The sequence below is a fragment of the Epinephelus moara genome, chromosome 7 (assembly GCF_006386435.1).
Source record: "Epinephelus moara isolate mb chromosome 7, YSFRI_EMoa_1.0, whole genome shotgun sequence".
Classification (NCBI taxonomy): domain Eukaryota; kingdom Metazoa; phylum Chordata; class Actinopteri; order Perciformes; family Serranidae; genus Epinephelus; species Epinephelus moara.
In genome coordinates, this window is record NC_065512.1 from 28,989,366 (window position 1) to 29,011,145 (window position 21,780).

A 21,780-nucleotide genomic window follows, 5' to 3' on the forward strand; every position below is an offset into this window, starting at 1 on the left:
AGTGGTTTATAAAATATGTATCAACTGTCTTCAAAGGAAAGCCTTGTGAGTGACACTTTCAACCCACCACACATGTCTATGTCCTCGTCAGAGTTATCTCCACAATCGTCCTTGCCATCACACACCCACGTGTGGAGTTTGCATAAGGTGTTGTTGCAAATGAACTCATCGGCCCGGCAGAAGAAAGCACCTGCAATTACACACAGATAAGTCCTCAGGACTTAAAACTCTTTAAATTAGGGTAGAAAATAACATCCAAGGTTGTAGAAGATATGACTGAACAAACCATCTATGACAAGATTACAATGAGAGATCATTTAATATAATGATACAGGCAGCCCTGGATCATTTTGCCTCACAAAAGCAAAGTTGAATCTGTTCATCTCATCTCAAATCTTTCATTCCTACTGTATGTGAAATCCCTTCCTCTGCCACCTACGCAGCTTAACTGCCATACATTGTTCTCTGTTGTTCTGTCTCCTTTATATTAAATGCTTTGAAATTCACTTGCTGTTCAGTGATACGTTTGCAGTGTAGAGATTTGAGAATCTGTTTTTTTTTACTGCCTTCAGGGATTAAAAACTCAAATAACAGTCCGAGGTCACACTCACACCTACCCTGGCTGCAGTTTTCCTCATCACTGTGGTCCATGCAGTCCAACACGTCATCGCAGCGCCAGCGCCGAGGGATGCAGTGGGCACGATTCAGGCAGAGAAACTCATCTTCTCTGCACTCCTTCACACAGCCGACCTGTCAGCAGAGACACACCGTAAACCATCAAAACTGTCCGTTCGAACAATGTTGTCAGCTGCAATCAGAGGAAACCAAAACAAATTATTTTTTGGTTGCTTTTTGTGAGTCATGTGAAGCTGCACTGACCTCATCTGAGCCATCCAGACAGTTGTCATGTCCATCACATCGCAGGCTGGCTGACACACACCCTCCGCTGGCACACACGTACTCGTTCACGGAACATGAAGGGGCTACTGGAAGAGGGCAAAGTATATCCATCAACAACCTGTCTTTTCTCAGCTGGAAATCACTCAGGTGAGATTTTTTTTTTAGTTTCTTGCTCTGTGATCAGGTGGAAAAACTCCACGTGGAGCTAATGCTGGCAGGAAAATGCAGTTTTTATGAGGGGAATTATGGGAGCTTGTCACTCCATGATACAGTATGATGTTGTCCTGCAGGTCAAAGAGCTCATATTGTGTACTACTTTCTGCTCAACGAAGTGCTTCACAGTACTTGGCCAGTAATGAACAGCTGAACTCAATCGAGCAAATCAGCAGAACTGCGGCCATTTCTACTCCTCCACAAAATTAGAATCAGAGTGATTCATTTTCAAGATCTGCAATTCGTGTGGAAGTACAAAGGGAAAATTTAGTCACTGTCGCATTCAAACTCTTAAACTCATATTTTTTTAACTTTTTTTCTTCATAATTTTTAATGTATACTGCACAGATCTTAAGGACACAATGTCACACTTCCTTCAACCACTTTCTATGAGTTTATGTGTTATGATAATAAAATCAATGTAAAAAAGAATATTCCTAACTATGCCTATTAAATGAGGGCTACGTTCTGTTTAAATCTAATTCTAACCTTGATATGGGGACATTTTTATATTTGTCATGGGTACGGCTTTGACCTTGTTAACTATTTAGGATAGCAATGACCTCACACAGGGCAACACTGAATCTTTCACTCACTCACACTCAGTACCTCCTCCAGCTATTGACATTGAAACGATAACCTTTTCTTTCACCCTGCTACATAATACAAATTATTGAACTGTTTGAACTCCGCTCTTACAGAAATGGAAAAACATATTCCAGAGAACACAAGGTTTAGAAATAAGTAATGTTCTATCAACCAAGTGGTGCACAGGAGTAACACTCTGTAGCACTTCCTAAGAATTTCGTTTTGCACCTGTTTCCTGGCAGTTTTTCTCATCTTCCCCCATCTTGCAGTCCTCTTGGCCGTCACACAGCCATTTGAGCGAGATGCAGAGGTTGTTGTGACACCGAAACTGGTCATCTGCACAGCGCGCCTCACAGTCTTTCTGTAAACGAACACAGTAAAACATACTGTAAACATGTGGTAGACAATCCCTGTAATAATAAGATTATTACACAGTGAATGTTAACTGTTAGAAAAAAAAATCAAAAACACTTTTAATCTGTGAAATATCAAAACTGTTAAGTACTATGCTCAAGTCAGGGTTCACTGTTCACTGTCTTCTTTTATCAGGGCTTGAAAATGTTGAATCATGCTTTCTGTGATGTACCGTAAATCTTCTTTTAAAGATGATTTATTTCAGGACTTGGACCAGTCGCCTTTCAAACATTTTTTTTTTCTTGCACTTTCCTTTCTACTCACCAATCATCCTCAACAGGTCATGAAATGTTGGATTTAATGTGAATATAAACGCTGTGACATTACTCCTCCTAATATCAGTGGTGGGTAGAGCAAACAAAAATGGTACTGAAGTAAAATTATTGTTATTTTACAATTATATTGGCTCAAGTCAAAGTAATACTTGAGTAAATAAGTATTGCGAAAAACAATTCATGTTGTGAGTAGGTATGGGTACCGTGAAAAATTCAATCAGTACTACTACGTTTAGCTCTACTCTTGTCGTTCTTTTTCCATTTCTTAATAACTGCTTTTCAGAAAATAAATTGATCTAAAAAAAATAAATTCAGAACAGGATTATTAAATATTTTAAATATAAATGAATGTTGTTTCTTGGGCAGCTACAGTAATTTACAGTAAAGTCACTATATAATTAATATTTCTGACATCACAATACTCAGTGAAGTTTAGTATTTATTCCTCCTGTCCTCTGTCCTGCTCCCTCTCTGCTGATGTGATTCACTGCAGGTAACATTTTTGCTGGCGGAGGGAGGAGGAGGGGCTGTTTGTGTCAGCCAGCAGCTTAGTTTTAAAGAATTTGCCCAATTTTAAGATAAGTGCCAAACTAAGCTAAACACTTAGACTACATACAGACAGCTGTCATTTTAGTGTATTTGTAACAATTCGCTTTTAACTGAACTAGCGTGCTGTGCTTGTCTAAACCATAATGTTAGTGGCCGTGGATGAGAGACTGCAGACAGAGCAAAATGAAATATCACTGTTTACATGTTCATGCTTGCTGAACACGTGTACCGATAAGATATTGACGCTTACTCACAAAGGTTTAATTACATTTACAGAAACGTCAACTCAAGTAATTTTTGAGTTATCTTCACTTTGTTTCCACTGCAGCCTCTCTGTTTCGTGTGGGTGTGTGTGTATGTGCGTGGATATGTGTGTATGTGGAGGAGGTCAGCCCCGGCACAGAGCGTGGGTGAGAGGCTGCAGGATGATAGTGAATTAAACCAAAACTTTAAAAAGTACCCATAAAAGAACCGATAATGTCAGAGCTTATCAATATTACGGTCTTTGATAATTTAGCCCTGGGGCTCATTTACTACCAGTTTCGGCACCAATTCCTGGTTGTGAGTAACTTCATTATATGCAAATTAATGCATCAATATATTATGTTATAATAGGTCCTCAACAGGTAATTAGAAATGCAAGGTGCATGTTAATTGTCATTAAAGTGCCACATCCAGAACCAACAAATAACAAATGACATAAGCATCTGCTGTCAATGTGGAATTCTTGAAGGTCAAGATGTCCACTGTTTTGGGTTGACAAAGTAAGCAGCTCATAAAATAAAAGTTCTTCCTTGCCCTTGGAAAAGCAAACAGGGTCTGGATGTTGGGCCAGGAATGTGCAGGTGCCTCTTTTCAAAAGGAGATGAAGGTGTTTCATCTTCTGCCATGATCTTGAACTGTAGTCAAATAAAGAGAGGTCATGCAGGGGGTAGAGCCACACCTCCGTTTCATCTGCAGTGCTATGATTGGCTATTAGACTATCCTTTCTTGTTGTCGGATATTTGCTGTTGAGCTCAGCTAAATACAAATTGCAAATATGCATATATTTTATCGCACATGTACTTGAGTAATAGTAAAAAATGTTCTGCAAATAACTACTCTTAGAAGTTAGTTTACTAAAGAGTAAATGTAATGCGTTACTACACACCACTGCCTAATATACACACTCCCTACTTTTATATAGTAAAGGAAATTTGCTGTAATAACTATAATAGTTAGATGACAAAATACAGACTTCTGGTCATCAAAACAATAAGACATTAAAAAAGAAACAGAAAAACAAATAGAAAATATAAACTTGTAAGTATTGTTGAAAGCTTAAAAAATAATCTTAGTTGAATCTGTTTATGATGATTTACTGGTTTGGAGTAAAAAATATTTTTGCTTTGGTACAGACAAAAGAAAAAAATAATGTATTCCAGTTTTCTTCCACACTCAGGTAAATATTGAAGCCATAACAGGCTGGACAATCTACTCCATGATGGCCACTATGAATAACTAAATTTAATAATCACAGTGTATTATAAAGCTGATCGAAAGGCGGCTTTCTTTCCTGAAACTATTCGCCTGCATTGACCCAGAAAGTTGGCAGTGGGGAGACACATAATAAAGGGTTAATTAGGGTTGCGGTGCTTTGCATGGAGAGGGATTACATATAAAAATTGCTGTGCAAATTTTGAATGGAGCAATAATTTAACAAGAATAATGAATGGTAATAACAAGCCTTTGTCCTTGAATTATGCATTGCACCGCATCATTACCACTGATTGAGCATTCTTTGTATGAATCCTGCAAAAAAATCTCCTTACACCGTGCAATGCTAGATAAAGGCACATTTAAGTTAATTTCTTCACGTATTACAAGAGCGTAAAATTACAAAGGCAATTTGAAGCTTCATAAATTAAGATATTCAAGCATATTTATAAACAAAACAGCAGTCTTTGTTTTGCTGAAAGGCATGGGGGATTAGGATTTCCAGAAGCAAATAAACACAAGGTATTTTATGCGCTAATGTACTTGAAGGTACAATAACTCATCACAGTGCTATTTTCTGTCCAGCACTGTTGGATTATAGCTACCATGATGAGGATATTTGGATCGACACAACGAATTATGTCTGGAATGGGGTTATTTTCTTCGCAAGTGGCAATATACTCGTCCAATTTTATCTCCCTTTCCAATTGGGATATTTAAACTGTGTTTGGGCTGCAAGCTCAGATACTAGGGCACATTTCCAAGAGATCAATTACAGACTAAATCACAGAATCCATAAGTAAATACTATGATTTAGTCTGTGTACACTGTAATTTTAGGTGTCTTTGTAATATTAACTTTTGTGTAAACTGACCTATGATTTTCCATAGAGACAGGCATTGCCACCCTAATAATATAATAGATTGGTTGGCATGTAGTTATATAAGCAAAGTGCTTGGAAAGACTATTGTGCTAGAAATGGCAAAATGTCCAAAAAGTTGGTGTTCAATTTAAAACAGTTCTTCTTTTGGAGCTTTTTTGAAGTGTGCAGTATTTTATTCTTAATTTAGTGTCTTGCTAATATCTGCCTCATTAGCAGCACTCATGTGGGTTTACCTTCCTCTTTGATTTCTAAGTAATTGGTGCACATATCTCAAACACTAGCCTCATCTGAATTATCCAGGCAGTCGTAGTCTCCATCACAGCGGAATCTAGACGAGATGCAGTCTCCGTTGGCGCAGGCAAAGTCCTTGTGGTTGCAGGTGACTGGCTCTAAGTTGAGAAAAACAGATACAAAATGGTGCCAAAGTGATTCTTTATTCCAGCATTATACATAACAAACATACATCCCCTGATGCAGTAATCGGCCAAATGCTCTGTGTTGGCAAAACCATCGTTTTAGCTAATTAGAGTCATTTTGTATCAGAAGTGGAGAAACTGGCAAAGCTGATCAAGATGTAAATACATTCATTGCTGCTCTCACAATGGAGGGGGGCAACATACTTTCTGAAGCCAAAAAGCTTGTATCTGCCATTTAGTGCGAGTCTGTCCCCAAGGACAATATTAGGGCGCAGCTAAACAGCTGCATCAGATCCAATGTCTGGGCCCTCCCCTTGTTATCATGGACTGTTAGCTAACGCAGGGTGTGTGTTATGAGTTTGTGCTGCAACAGAGACTCCCAGCAGGCATTGCAGCAGAATCTGATTTGCAGCCTCTCCACTGTCTGCTGGTCCACCTGCTTAATTCTTTGCTATCCAACACTTGACTGGCTTTTATTTGCATTTTAAGTGACATTAATAGGTGTGAGAAATAAGCATCTAATAAATCACGTAAATGATGCATACTCAGCAAAAAGCACACAGAAGGCATGTATCTGCTCATATGACGTACAGGCAAACAATTCCACTCACACACAAGCAAGAACTTGAATGCACGAAAGATGAGGAATCTAATGAGGTGGGTTACCAATGTCATTTCATGAGTAAATAGAAGTTTTCTTTCTAAAAGTGATGATGCATATCTCAACAAAAGGGAATATGAGCTTGGTAAATTACTGTGAATAGATGGTAACAAGAGCTCAGGAGTCTGAGTCTCACATTATTCTCAGAGAAAGAGCACAGATAATTAGAGAACGCTTTAAAGAGAGAGCTGAGCCTGGCTGAGTTGATAGTGGGAAACATTACCCAGGGTGTACAGATATAAGGATGTGTGTGCCATTGTGTGTAAGAGAGAAAGAGAGAGGCAGAGGTGGTTGGGTGATTGGGGTGGTGGGAGGAGCACTCAGGTGCCTTCAATTCTTCACTGCCTAAGTGCGTGTGGGACGTCAACAGTGTATATAAACGAACAAACTGAGCTGCCAGAAAGTGAAGGAGTCAGGTACTCACTGCAGTTCTCCTCGTCTGAGTTGTCTCCGCAGTCATTCTGGCTGTCACACCTCCAGTGGTCTGGGATGCAGTTGTTATTCTCGCAGCGGAATTCATGAGGTCCGCAGGTCTTTTCATCTTTTTCATCAGGAGCAAACAAACATGAAGATGAAAATGGCTTCAAAGAGCATGAATATTAATAGTGTGCTAGCTATCATATTTTCTACGTGTAATCATCGTTTCCTCAGGGTTTCCCTAAGCAAGTCTGACACTGAGTTCAAAACACAGTACGCACTCCAGAGGCTAACACACCGTAAGATGAAATACCTGACTGTGCTACCAATCATCCTCAACAGAATTTGTGACAGGGAGTTGGCAAAATTGAACTTTCTTCAAGAAAACATCCAAGAGAATTTCAGAACACAACACATGCTGAGGCATTTGATTTTGGCTTTGCTATATACCGCACCCCAACTGTGTTTCTGTTTCAGTGCCAACAAGTGCAAGTACATTATGACAGAGATGTATTGATATTTAAATGTCATCTCTTTTAGACAGTGACAGCAGCTTAGTTACTGGTCTGGATATCAGCTCATCACTTCTTTATCTTTAATGTTACTTGTTTGATCACAGTAAGTATTGCTTAAAATGCCAAAACTGATATTCAGTGACAGATACCTCAATTTTCTCTCCAACAAGTGTTCCAAGCCATACGACTACATAGGTTGTTTGTTCCTACCCTCTGATACAACCCACTGGACTGTATCTCACGTGACATATATCACATACATTATGTGACATACTACATTATGTTTAGGGTTGCCTTCTGAAAGTCGAAGAATGAAGTCATCAGTTGAAGACCCTTAAGTCAACTGAGATTACTTTAACTCAAGCAATGACTGTTTTTTGTTGTTGTTTGTTTTGTTTTGTCAGTCTGTGTACAGAGGTGATGTTTTGGCCCCGAGGAATAGCTGCAGAGTGAGTGCCCCTTGCTTTCACGCTGCTCTCTGGTACAGGGAGCTGCAAACCCAGACTCAGGGTGAATATAGGTAAGACAGAGGCAGCTACCCAGAGGACAAGAGGCTTTGTCCAGCGAGGCTCAAAGATAATGTTATCTTCTCTCTTCTGCTTAGAAATGGTAAATTGACCGCTCACAGCAACTCAATACAATACAGTTTCTGGCTTTTGTTTGATATCTAGTGTCGGCAAAAAATTATGTTGAACGAATCCAATCCATCGCTAGCGTTGTTAGCATATTAGCTGGGCTAACTTGGCTTGTTTACTTTATTACATAAGCATCATTGTCACCACAAATGTCCCACTGCACTCTCAAATTCTATGTGGAAATAAAGACACAAATAGTGAAGCATTCACACTGAGCAGCCAAATCGGGTCCAACTGACTGAACTCTGAATTGGGTACAGCACTGGTAACATTGTTAAAATAACAGGACATGAACTGTGGTCTCCTGCTTGAAAGTCCTGCATGTGTTTGACCAGTACACCTCACCCCCCTCCCTACTGCCCAACCTTAATGGATTTTCTTTGTACTAGTTACCTCACTTACTCCTTTGCTCCTGTCAATTAACATCTATAGGTCGCTGCCTAAAAACAAACGTAGATATGGGTCATAATTGCTTGTCAAAAGAACCTATGTGGTCATATGTTGGGGGGGAATCTCAGATTTTCTTAAAAAGACACCTGTTTTTTCTTATGACCATGTGCTCATTATTTTTTAACATGTTTCCTGCTGCAAGAGGACACAGATGTCCAGTTTCAAGTGAAAGATTTCCTTTTGTGATGAGAACAGCTTAGAAAACTTTTTTTTTTTTTTTTTACATAGAAAAACAAAAATGATGAGCCCTACTCATCTTGTACACAAGGTGTGAAAATAGTATACTTTTAACTTAGAAGCTAAAAGTTAACTGGTCACAAGACTTGGGTTAAGACCGAGGTCATGTTCCTACTGAAAATACCAAGCCTGATAATCAGCCATAAAAATTGAGAGATGTAGGCAGCGAGATGTCAGGATCCAGGCCACAAAATGTCACTCACACAATGCAACAAAATGGCATGTGAGAATCTGACTGTGTTTTGACTCTATTTACGTATTGTATATGCTGTTTGAAGTGACTCTGTCTGAAAGTTTGGTGTGTGTGTGTGTGTGTGTATGAGTGTGTGTGTACAGTGGCTTGCAGTTGTGGGAAAAATTATTGAGGGCCTTAAGTGTTTCAGCCTAAAACCGGCCATTCCAGTGTTAAACATTAATGGCCAGAGATAGACTTATCCAAAATATCTGCATTCATTTCAAAAAGAACAGATGCTTTGATATTTGCTCCAGCAATACTTCCTCAGAATGGGTCTTCAAAGTCAAACTGAGAGCTTCCTTTTAAAAAGTCATTTCAGTGCCGACATCATCAGGGATAATGGCCAAGGTAACGCTGTTATCAGTTAGGGAAGAGATGCGTCAAAAGAGGAGGGTGGCAGATTCTGCCTGGATCTCTTTCCAACATGACAGCAGGAGGAGAGAATCAGGAGGGAGAGCTGAGAGCAGCAGCGGAAGACACAAGGCAGCAATTCATTAGGAAGCAGCTCAGTCACTAACAGCATATAAAAGATGTGACATGGGGAAAAAAAGCCCAGCAATATTTTCCTGCTAAGTCAGAGCTCATTACAGTGCTAACAAGCAAAACTTCCTTAAACAGTCTAAGGTAATTCAAAGTGAAAATAAAATAGCTATGAAGCATTATCTCTTTTAAGTGCTCTGAAGTATTGAGAACTTTTTTGGTGATGAATTATAGGATGACACTGAGAAACACTACAAATAATACACTTTGAGGGGCTAAAGTCAAATATCAGTAAACTACACACAGTGGGATAAACATTTACTCAATATTGCATCAGGGTCTTCTCAAGTTAATTGACATTAAAGCACCACATAAAACCAACCTAAAATTACAAAGGAATCTATTGAGAGGAGGTGTGAGGCATCAAACATCAAAGCAAGAGTGTCCTTGCTCCTCCACAAATACTGACAACATTACCCACTTCTTATTCTTCTAATGTCACATCTTTAAAGCCGCAACAACTGGCCTAAACAGACACACACACACACACACACACACACACACACTGGGGGTGACTTGTCCAATGCTTGTGCAGGCATATATATTGTGCAAAAGTCCTGTTGTGCAACTATGTTCACGACCATATAAGATATATTTGATCTCTTTTTGCTTACCACAATATTTCAATTCAAAATTTAAGCACCATGAAATACAGCATTTTACATAATATATAACACAACTTAAAATAACTGCTCTGACACAAAATACAGGAAAAAATCCCATCAAAACAAGAATGCTCCTCCTGTCTTAACAAACCGTTCTGTACAGTATATTTATTGCAATAGATGCAAAATATATCGGGTATTTAGAAGAAAAGTTCGGAAACTGCATTCTCCACAAAATGAAGTCATTCACTTGATCATCTGTTAAGTCTATATCCTTAACATAATTAATAAATGGCCTCCATATATTTTCAAATATGCAATTTATCCTTTCTAATGGAGGGCTTGATAACAGCTGTTCCGCTCTCTGATTTAAGTCAGTAAAAAAAGGGTTAATGTGCATTACTTGTAATAATAGAGAATCATTTTTACTGAAATATATCCAAATAGACACACATTAGCACACTGTTTTGTTTACTGAACATGAATTACGAGAGCTTCTCTCCCATCTTACACTTTTCGTAAGCCCTTGAAAGTAATGGCTGTAAGTTGTTAGTCATTTAGAAAGTTAATTAACAACTACAAGTGATGTGGGTTCACTTTCTACGTACAGAATTAGTTTGTTGGTGTGCGTTGTTATTACCAGCGATTTCCTGTGGTGTTTCAGTGACGCTAATTTACATGCTAATGTACGACCGTGTTAGTATATGATTTACTTTTAATGTTGTTGATGGCTAGCGTTAGCACTCATTGACCAGCTGTATTGTTGTTTTTAGACCGCAACTTTGCTCTGCTAATTAGGACACATTCTAAGTCTTTTCTGTTGTCTGTTAATTACAGTTTCATTCAAATGTTTTCACCTGTCATGCGTGAAGATGGTCAATAAAGGAGCAAGGCCTCGCTTCCTGGCTTGTGAAATTCGAGTTTGGCTGGCTGTTTAATTATGTTAACATACAAGTTGTATAGAACATGTAACAGAAACAGTACAACAGCCATCTTATCTATGGAGTAGAGCTCAGTCTGTGAATCTTGTTCCATAACAGTGCAATACTTTTTTAGGTGTAAAGCAAACTGAGGTCGACAAGTGCACGTTCATTTTTACTATAATTTGTTTTTCCTGGTTATGAGCCCAACAGCAAAAGACTAAGGGTCAAGTAAGATTAGTCTTTGTGCATATTTCTTGTGTGTTTTTAAAATTATAGTTGTGTATTGGCAACAATCTGGTGATACGATACGTATCACGATACAGGGGTTAAAATTCTATATATTGTGATGTACTGGGATACTGTAAGCAAGACGATATATTGTGATTTTTTTTAACATCTAATTTTAGGATTTTGTGGTGCGCTCTTTTCAGTTCTGCCTGATTGATAGGCCCGTGTTCTTTGTGTTTACGTTAGCAACATGTTATATTGGAGTGGAAGAGTTGAATGGCTGAAGGTACATTACAAAATGGAAATCTTGGCACATAAAGTATCAATTAAAAACTGACTGATTTTAAGAATCAATGCAGTGTCACAGAGCATAATAGTGTATTTTCTTTATTCTTACTCTTGATATATTGAAATATTGGATGTTTTTGACAGGATGATTGGTCTGACTACTTCTTTCTAAGACTTTACAGAGCTTTGAAATACTATGAAGTTGTCTTGTTGAAGAACTTTTGCTCTTTACAGAGGCATGTCTAGCAAATATAATTTTGGTGCATAGTGCTTTTTCTGTTGAAAAAAAAGAAAGAAAGAAAGTTCTCAAGGTGCCCTGCCCCGGTAATAATGGCTTTTGTATATGGGAAGGCAGTATTTAAACACTGACAGCTGCTAAAAATGCCATGCAAACTGAGATCATAATGCGGAGCTCTTATTGACGAAAGGGACAGCTGTCCTTCACGGCATTCTCCCTCAGCACACCGTGAGATAGGCGGTGAGAACACACAGAAGAACTGAGTCAGACCAGAGTGAAGCCAAGTGTAAAATTAATTCAGATTAAATCAGATTCTTCCCCCCTTTAACTGAAAAATAAGTGAAGAGGTGTGATTTATGGTTAAGTGGGTTTCCACAACTCACCGCAATTAGCCTCGTCTGACCCGTCTGCGCAGTCAGGGTCCTCATCACAAACCCAGAGTTTGGAGATGCAGTGCATTGAGGCCTTGCACTGGAACTGGTCTGGGGAGCAGGTGCTTTCAGCTATAGCAGAAAGATGGGCAGTATGTTTGGATTTGTAGAAATAACTCAAGTAATTTGCGTGCTCATAAATCCACAGTGATATCAGAGCCAATGATGCAGCCATTAATTGCTCCAAAACACTCGCATACCTTTTCAGTGTATTAATATGGCAAGTGGTTGTTTGTTATAAAACCTCACATTGTTTCTGATAGCATTTTAATTTCAGTAGTGCAGTGCTTATTACAAAAGTGCATTCAAAACCACATCCAATCATTGTGGAAGTCTAAGAAGGGGTGAAGTAATTAGCTTCACTTTAATTAAAGCCTTTTTTTTTTTCAAGCCGCTCTTTCTCCCCCTTACTTTCTTGCATTCTCTCCCCCCACTCTGACCCCTCTTGCAATCACATGCAAGACAAATGCAGCACTCTGAAAGACTTGAATGGACTGTGATATTCTGATGAGTTACATCATGGCAGAGAAAATCTGTTCTTATCCTCTGTGTGATTCAATATCTAATCCCTTTTCACAGGAACAGGCTCATGACAAGGGCTGCCTTTGGAATACCTAATGAAGCCTATGTAATGTTAATGTCGTCATATAGTCTGTTCAAGCAGAGAAGTAAATGAACCAGATGAATACAGATAATTAAGGTGATTTATTTTTAATCCACTAGCTTATATCTTTAAAACAAAAACATCGAAAACCTTAAAATAGCTACTTTTATCTAGGTTTTTGCATCAATGTTGGGGCAGACTGATCAAACGGGGGATATACTGAGACACTTCCCAGTCTAAAAGCTCAGTAGAGCCATTTCTAAGACAATAAGTCTGAAAGTAATAATGCAGTGCCTTACGGCAGTCTGTCTCATCCTCTCCATCTCCACAGTCGTCCTGACCGTTGCAGCGCAGGTTAAGAGGGATGCATTTCTGTTTCCTGGTGCACTTGAACTGGCCCGACAGACAGATGTATGTCTCTGAAAGACAAAACGGGCAGGAGCAGCGGGAGGTTGCATCAATAAGAAATAGGACACCAGACAAAGCTAAGCATCTATTCTATGACTGTTGACCGGTAGTGTTACAACCTACAACACAGACAGTTTATGCAAAGTCCTACATTTGTGTTAAAGGTTTTGTAAACCCACAGTGCTGATGAAGTATTTATTATTTGTAGTTTTAATTGAATAAAAAAATGGACATGAAGAAAACAGGATAAGGGCTGCATCTATTTATGATTTTTCCACTGAATGTTAGCAAAGTGCAAATGTCTCACCGATCATGTTCTAAGAACCCAAGGTGACGTCTTAAAACTGCTTGTTCTGTCTGACAAACAACCAAAAGCCTAAAGATTTCCAATAAACATGATTTGACATGATAAATTATTTAAACAATGAATCAATTATTAAATCTGGCCTTGATTCGTGTTCTGGTGATCAGCTAATTAATTCATTGACTAATTGTCTTAGCACTAAATAGCACCATCGATAGAAAATACATGACAGCACTGGACACACGGTTTAATTGATTCTGTAATTGAGACAGGTTTTCTGCAAATGTAGGAACAGCACAGCAATCAGCAAAGAGCAATAAATAACAAAAAACTCAAAAGGAACCTCTTAGATTTTCCACTTAAACAGTAATAGCGCTCCCATCCTTACCACAGTTAGCTTCGTCTGAGTTGTCACCACAGTCATTCTCTCCATCGCAGATAAATGGAGGGAGAGCACAAAGGCCAGTACCACACTGAAAACGCCCGGGCTGACATTTGAATTCAGCTGTTGAGAAGGATTATAACTGTATCTCAGGGTTTATACTTTAAGAGATCAATCAGTAGACATAGAGATCGCTACAGAGTGTTAAATGCTAAACATATTAACAACGACAAGAAGAAGAAGACATTACACTGAAAGCCGATCAGAAGCAAGGACAGTAAGACAGTTCAAATATTCAATTTTAATATACTTCAAAGCTTACCAAAATAGCAGTTGACTTCCTCAGATATACAATTTTAAAGCCAACCTTTGAATAACACGACACTCACGGCAGTCAGCAGGTTCATCTGATCCATCTCCACAGTCATCCACCGTGTCACACTTCCACCAGAAAGGGATACACTCATCTGTCCCGCAGCGAAACTATTAGCATCACAGACAAACATAAAACATAACGCAGAATTTAAAGTCAACATGAATATTTGACTCTCGGTTTAAGCTTCAACAGTCTTCAAAGCCAAAGTCAAAATCAATACACAAGCATTTCCTTGGACCTACAGCACATGTCAGAAGAGGAAAGCATATGAGAGTAAAGCAAATTGCCCTTAGGGGGGGGAATGTACTGATCAGGATAGAAAAGCAACAACATGCTCAGACCTGACTGGAGGTGCAGTTGGAGAGGCAGGTCTTATTGTCAGCAGCCAAGTAAAAATTAGTGGGACAGGCACATTTGTGCTCCCCACCGGGAGATAGAAGACACAGGTGGCTGCATCCTCCGTTTGCAATCTGACACTGGTGCTTGGGTACTGTACAGAAAAACAGAAGTACCTTACTGAGTTCAAACTATACAACACAAATCATTTTCTTCTTGAAACTATAAAGGAGGCCCACAACAACTGCACGGCATGGGAGGACTGCATGAACACGAGCGCCAGATGGACTTCTTACCTTCAGGCTGACGCAGGGAGTGGTAGACCTTGATGGATTTGATGGCTTGCCAGGAGTTGAGGAGCTCCATCCCTTGAGCGCCGGTTGTCTTGTGAGCACGTCGTAGTGATTTGGACTTCCCATCCGTCCAATACACAAAGTCCTCAAACAAAGTCAGGGCCATTACCCCTTGGATGTGATCATAGGACACTGGAGAGGGACAAATGGCCATGGCAAGCTTCAGTTAAATCATTTTTTATTAAATCTAGCAACCAGGGATTCGCAAACCATGTGGCACACATTTCATTGACGATGTCTAACAACAGGGGTTGAAATTTCCAATCGGCATACCCACAACAGGGCCATTTATCAGGTTAACTGATGATTTGTTCTTCTAATCTTCTAATACCCCAATACACCAGCTTTCTTTTTTCTTTAAATTTACAGCTGTAGTTGGTAACTTTTATAAACGTTACTTTTTGTCGTATTTGCTGTCCCTTTAACGCACAGAAGTACACGGGACAAATAATCCTTGAAAAAATCACATTCCTCTTTTTCCTCCTAATGCTTCGAATGGCATTTGCAAGAATCCACCACATCTGGATGAAACCTGCCAATCAGAGCCGAGGACTCTCTGTCTAACACAGCTGTTAATCATGTCAGTCACTGATTGTGAACTTCGGTCAAACTGTCAAACCAGGCAGCGCAGATCAAATGTGAATCAAGATTCTGTTACTGCATTGCCTATTTCTCACCTCAAATGTTTTCAGAAACATATTTTAGTGTACTGTTTAGCTGTAAATGAGAAAGTTTGTGACCCAGCTGGTAAGTGGTGCTTTGTTTTGGCTTGAGTGTTTACAACATGGCAGCCTGAGCAAGCAGTGATTGACATGATTTGGCCCTGATGGTTGTTTACGTGACTCTTGCAAATGCCATTAGAAGCGCTAAGAGGAGGCAGGATATATTCTTTCCATAGATCTGCCTTATGTACTACTGTCAGGAAACAGTGACAGTTACAATTTTTGTTATATTTGCTTAAAAAGCTTTCTACGGTAGCTTTTAAGTCGAACTATGGGAGTTAGAGTTTATTATCTACAACACAAATAAAAGATCAGATTTGAAACAAGTAGAGCTCGTCTTTGTGCTTAGCTAAGCTTACCAGCTGCTGACACCAGCATTACATTTAACAGACAGATTTGGGATGGTATCAAGGTGTACTTCCCCTAAACTATTCCTTTAACACAAACACCTTAGTCTCACCTTTGCGTCTTTGGGTGCCATCCATGTTGGCAAGCAGGATGTGGTTGTCGTCTGCCCAGTAGAGCCTCTTGTTGGTGTAATCGATAGTGAGTGCAGTGGGGCTATAGATCTCTGTGTCAATGATAACCGTTTGCCCTCGGCCATCCATGCCAATACGCCCAATGTGCGGGGGTTCACAGCAGTCTACCCAGAACACGTACCTAGTCAGATGTATAGCACAGTTCAAAGAGTTAAATACAACAACAGGCAAACGTGATGGGAATAAAAAGTAGTACTGACACAAAATGAAACACCACAAATGAGAGCTGGATCTAACAGTTTCCAAGTTAATCATCTGAAAAGAGTAACTCTATCCCCGTTCTCCCTCAAGCTGTGAAACCAATCCTTATTAAGAAAACACTAAAGCATTATGGTGAGCCTTACAGTAATGATAATATGCTTACCCTGTCTGAGGGTCCAGAGCTAGATCCGTGGGGTTCTTAAGGCCAGAACTGATCAGAACGGTAGGGTAGAGGCCATTGGCTTTGGACACTTCCAGTGTCTTCCTTTCAGCATCACACCAGTACAGATTTTTTCCTATCCAGTCCACTGCTAAGGCGCTGGGCACTGCTGTTTTGTGGACTATCTAGTAATGCAGGGAGAGGGAGGTCAGTTAAAGAATGAAGGTTTGCCTATCTTATCTATCTAAGAACTGCTCTAGATTCTTCCATGAATAGATGTAAAGAAATTGATGGCATTTGAACCAAATTGGCTCTTTCATTAGTTGACTGACAAACATAAGAGCATGTACAAAGGATAGGTCTTTCTCTGTCAGGCAGGAGCAAATTATTTCAACCCTGACAGATATAAAAAGATCTGAATCACTCAGAACCCATTTTTTGCGTCTCACAGACACCAATCTAGAGCGTTGAGTAGATGCGATATTCTCTTCCATCAAATCAAAGTGCGTCTATTCTTTAACCGCATTACACACAAGCCCTATTAACATCCAGAGCAAAAGTGAACATCCGCGTGATGTCTTTGGGATCGGATCTACACGTGTTGCCATAGTAATGGCTACACATGCATTTCCTTTGTGACGCACAGCTGCTGAAGGGTACTGCAAGACAGTCATTAATGACCACAACTGCAGACCAGAAGCTGGGCTCTTTTTTTCTAATAAATTTTCCATATAGAGCACTGTTCTGGTGTGATTAAATATAGTATATGTTGTATATCTGTAAAGTAAGTACATCTTCTGTAACTAGTATGACCATAAAATGTGTCTGTTTGTGTGTGCACAGTATTGTCACACCTGCTAACATTGTTGAAAATGTCTAATTAATTATTAATAGTCTATTTGAGCTCCTTACATATTGCATAATTTGACTTCCCATAGAGTTGGGCCAAAAAGTTGAAAACATCAAGACATCATTAAGGTCAGAATTCAAGTTATGCCTGCTTTTATCTTAATCATTTCACTTGGACTTGTGAAAAAGTTTACTGGTGCGGAGTGAAGACAAGCAGTTAGTGCACGTATTTAGTCAGATGGAGAAGCTGTGTCTAAAGATTTAACTAATTAATTAAGGTACCAGTGTAGTTTGACCCATGCATAATTATGCATAGCACATTTCTCAAATTAGAGGCTACAGATGGAGGGCACAAATCATTCCTGCTGCTGTATGACAGCTTCAGTATCGGCTGACATTACTAAGAATATAATTAATCTTACTCAGTCAGTACGGACTTGTAGTGACTCTTAATCACATACAAATTGTATTTTGATATGCATTTACAACTGTACGAGCTAATAATATAGATCAAGGGGGTAAAGTTAAAATCAATGTGCATAAAACTGTCTTTAAAGAGGCAGGTCCACCAACTAAAGCCATGAAATCTGCTCTTTGCACTTGTGTACGCAATACAGGTAAATACGCAGATGGAAATTTATGCAAACAAGATTACAAAAAATGCACTGCATTGCCTGATCTGTATAAACGCATCCTACACTGCTCCACTTCCTCAGCGCATACAACAAACAGGCGCAAGCGCAAATGAATGGTAGTGTAAAACTCTGTGTATTCCAACAGAAAACACAAGTTAATTTGAAAAAAAGTACACTTTTTATGAGTATCTGTTAGCTGTGAGTATAAATACTGTAATTAAAGCAGATAGGATGAAGGGCAGCAGAGAGACGCTCTCATTAATGCTCTTATTCATCTGACTGTGCTAATCTGAGTGAGAGATTTGGTTAAAATATATGCAAAGGTATTTGACTGATGTAAACAAAATCCAGGAACTATCTAGGAACTCCATCAATATCCCCAAGACAGTCTAGGCTTTGAGTTTGAAAAAGCAGTTGTTCAGAATAAACAATTATTGTGCCAGCTGGCGGATAAAGCCAATGCCTTTAAACACCCCCCTTTTACAAAAAAATAAATAATAAAAATGCCAGCACCCATCCAATCTGTCATTAAGGAACACGATGTGCTTTGAGGACTTTTCTGTCATCGTTTACAAGAAAATATATAGTCTTGGCAAAAGACTAGGCTTTCTCCTAAGCGGTAATTTGGACAAAACTGAGCTTGAAACAGTCACTAAAGTATCACTCATTGTGCAGTATTTTCAAATCACAACTGCCCCCTCCAGCAAAAAGTAGTTGAGACTCATTACATGAAGCCCTCCTGGTTGACTGCATCCCTAATATCTCACTATTGATCAAAAAGATCGATTCCTGTGGCACCGAAGGTTAACTTGTGAGGAATGTCAACATTTGGATGTGGTAAATGAAAACATTAAGACCAGATGAATCCAGGGTATGTTTGATCCATGCATAAAGTTGTCTCACAGACATCTGGCTGTGTCCTAAATTCCACACTGACATACTATTTAGTAGGTTGAAACAGTATGTGAGATTTTCAAGTATGTCTAAAACCTTAGTTTAAAACCATAGTATGTGAACTGCATACTATTTCCGGTGAAATTTTATAGTATGCAAACTCTAGACACTACATCAGCATAAATATCCCACAATGCAATGCAGTAGAGGACAATGTACAGCAACCAACACAGCCCAGTCACGTAAATAACACTTTAATTTAAGTGTAAGTATAAAACAGTGTAAGATTTTTTTTTTCATTTAATGTAGTTTCAAACTTATTTCTAAATTACTGCTAGAGCTTAGGTGGGCACAGGTTACCATGGTTACACATCTTCAACCAGCAAGAAGTCTCTAGAGAAGTGACATGGTGATTACTGCTCAGTGTGTCACATACACCAGTTTATTTATACAAAAGTACACTTAAGTACACATACTGGGTATGTAGTGCATAGTATGCAATGTTTGTACACAGACTTTTCAATTTTCAACCAGCTGTGTATCAAAACAATGTGGGTAGTATGTGTAAATGAACTATGGTAAACTTCCCTCCATCTAACCAGTGCCTAGATAACCCTCCTCCCCCCAGCGAAACTCAGACAGATGACAAAAAACATGTAATTCAGTGGAGTTTTGCTGGCTGTCTGGGCTGTTGCTCAAAAGAATTTGCATCTTTCCACTGCATAGATGGCCATGTTTTATGTGAGGACCCTCTTTGTATCGGTGAAATACTTCTTTAATTGTAAGTGTTAACAGATGAATAAACAGCATTTCTGGCGCTATAGCAACATGTAACACTGACTGTTTCAACAATAATAGCTTAGCACCAAGAATAGACCTGGATACATTTAGCTTTGGATGTTGAAGGTAAACACAATTACACAAAGGCAGAAAACTACTGCTGCATCTCACCTTTTGGGATATAACCAATCATTAATGTCACAGTGGATGTTTTCACTCATCTATTGTATTACCTGCTGTGACATCAGTGACTGTATCTCCAGAAGTGTTTTAATCAAAATCAACCCACAGAGCCCAGTGCAAATTAAGTTTACTCTTAAAGAACGGATGGAGTAAACAAAGTGAATTCTCAAATCTATGATTATCCATTGTTTCAATTAAACCGTAGATTTCAAATAATCTTTGCCTTGGTCAGATGAACTATCTTGGCAGAGAAAAAGTCCACAGAGATACTCTCCACTCTCCGATCTTTTCCTCCCCATATGGCAAGTCGACACCGGTAGCACTGGATATGAGTGGCTCTTTTAATTAACCCAATGTGAGAAGCTCCCCGATCTGTGTCTCAGACAGTTTGTCCTCTTGCTAGGCTGTGGCAGTGGCTCAAACAGAGAGTGTGGGAGTAATTGAGCCGAATGAGCCTAATACCCCCACACACCAATGCTAATGAGATGTGGAATGGGGGCTCAGCAGGTGTTCTACTGACATCCCAGTGTCCCTTGTGTCTGGGCTCCTATCCCATGACCCAGAAAAACCTTGGTGATTACACCAGAGAGCACTATTGTGTTATTAGGCTTATTACATTTATCTGAAAGCCATTGATGATATTCCTATTATCATTAACATACATTCATTGCTGTTAAACTAACAGGCCGTTGGCTGCCGACAGAACAAATCCATTATGTTGACTGTATAAAGTGACAAAGGGCGCCCACCATCAGCTGAGCAGTGATAATGAGCCACCTAATCAACACAGTAAATGCTCTAAATTCAGACAACTTGTCGTCACAATCAACAAAGTTGTTGTTGCAATGCATTTTGCCAAATCAAATAAATTAGTAAAAAAAAAATACATCTGGATAGAGCATGGAAAGATTAATTAATACAAGTTGGACAGGAACCAAGCAAAGTAAAGCCAATGAATCTTGGGTAAAGTGGCACAAGGCACCATATGGCATGCAGTCACAGCAACTAAATCCTGTGGTACCTTGAGGTCACTCCCATTGAGGCGCATTCTGTTGATCTTTCGACCACTTGGCCTGGTTGAGTCCACCCAATAGATAAATTCCTTCTTGTAGTCAAAGTCTATGTGGATTATGTTGTTGAGGCCCTGAGGATACAGAGGAGAAAGAGAGAAAGTATTTAACACTGGTGCTTTTACATCCAATGAAATTTAAATAGTAAGAGACCTTCAGTGCCTTGGGATGGTGAAAAACATATAATTAAACACACGTTCTTTGGTAACAAAGGTTTAGGAAAGAGTAAGCAATAATCAAATTCCACCCGGTATTATCGCAAAAGTTACGGTAATATGCAGGTGTTTGAAATAATTGTTACTTTCTCTTTACAGCATATCCAGGTTTAAGGAGCAAATATAAACACACACACACTGTTAAATGAACGCTTCATCCACATAATAATCATTTGTAAATAAATCAGTCGTGCAGTGTTACCTTGAATTCACGAAAAAAAATCTACTCTTGCACGCCTCCACAAAAGGCAGCAAACATGGATTGATTCGGGACCACGCTTAAAACAGTAAAACTATATCAAAACGTGTTTAAAAACTCTCGCACAACTCATGCAGTATAATGCAAGGCTCATTTATCCAGTTGTACGCTCAATACTTCCCAAACACAATTTTAAAATATAAGGGTTTTAGTGAAAATGCATGCATGAAAAAGAGTTTTCTTCACGAATTTAACGTAACACGTCGTGACTGACTAATATACAAATGGTCATTTTATGGGTGAAGTATTCCTTTTTAATAGATGGATTAATAGAAGCGCTAGCAGCTTCAGCTATGGTTTCAGTCGTTTGTCTGACAAATGCACTCCTCATTAAATACAGCTGAATATGCAGGCGGTGTAATGGCTTTTTGTCACATTATGCACGTTAACGCA

General features: G+C 39.1%; 1 protein-coding gene across 1 annotated transcript in view; it reads right to left on the bottom strand.

Moving 5' to 3' along the window:
- Window positions 1–21,780, bottom strand: part of lrp1bb (low density lipoprotein receptor-related protein 1Bb) — a 329,117-nt gene that overhangs the window by 37,578 nt on the left and 269,759 nt on the right. The window contains exons 57-71 of the mRNA XM_050048038.1: window positions 20,865–20,987; window positions 16,506–16,687; window positions 16,063–16,262; window positions 14,824–15,012; window positions 14,533–14,681; window positions 14,205–14,298; window positions 13,822–13,938; window positions 13,021–13,140; window positions 12,070–12,189; window positions 6,800–6,916; window positions 5,581–5,687; window positions 1,930–2,062; window positions 880–986; window positions 618–750; window positions 68–190 (exon numbers count right to left, since the gene is read on the bottom strand). Of these exons, the coding sequence (XP_049903995.1) occupies window positions 68–190; window positions 618–750; window positions 880–986; window positions 1,930–2,062; window positions 5,581–5,687; window positions 6,800–6,916; window positions 12,070–12,189; window positions 13,021–13,140; window positions 13,822–13,938; window positions 14,205–14,298; window positions 14,533–14,681; window positions 14,824–15,012; window positions 16,063–16,262; window positions 16,506–16,687; window positions 20,865–20,987 (2,014 nt within the window). The remainder of the gene's footprint in view (window positions 1–67; window positions 191–617; window positions 751–879; window positions 987–1,929; window positions 2,063–5,580; window positions 5,688–6,799; window positions 6,917–12,069; window positions 12,190–13,020; window positions 13,141–13,821; window positions 13,939–14,204; window positions 14,299–14,532; window positions 14,682–14,823; window positions 15,013–16,062; window positions 16,263–16,505; window positions 16,688–20,864; window positions 20,988–21,780) is intronic.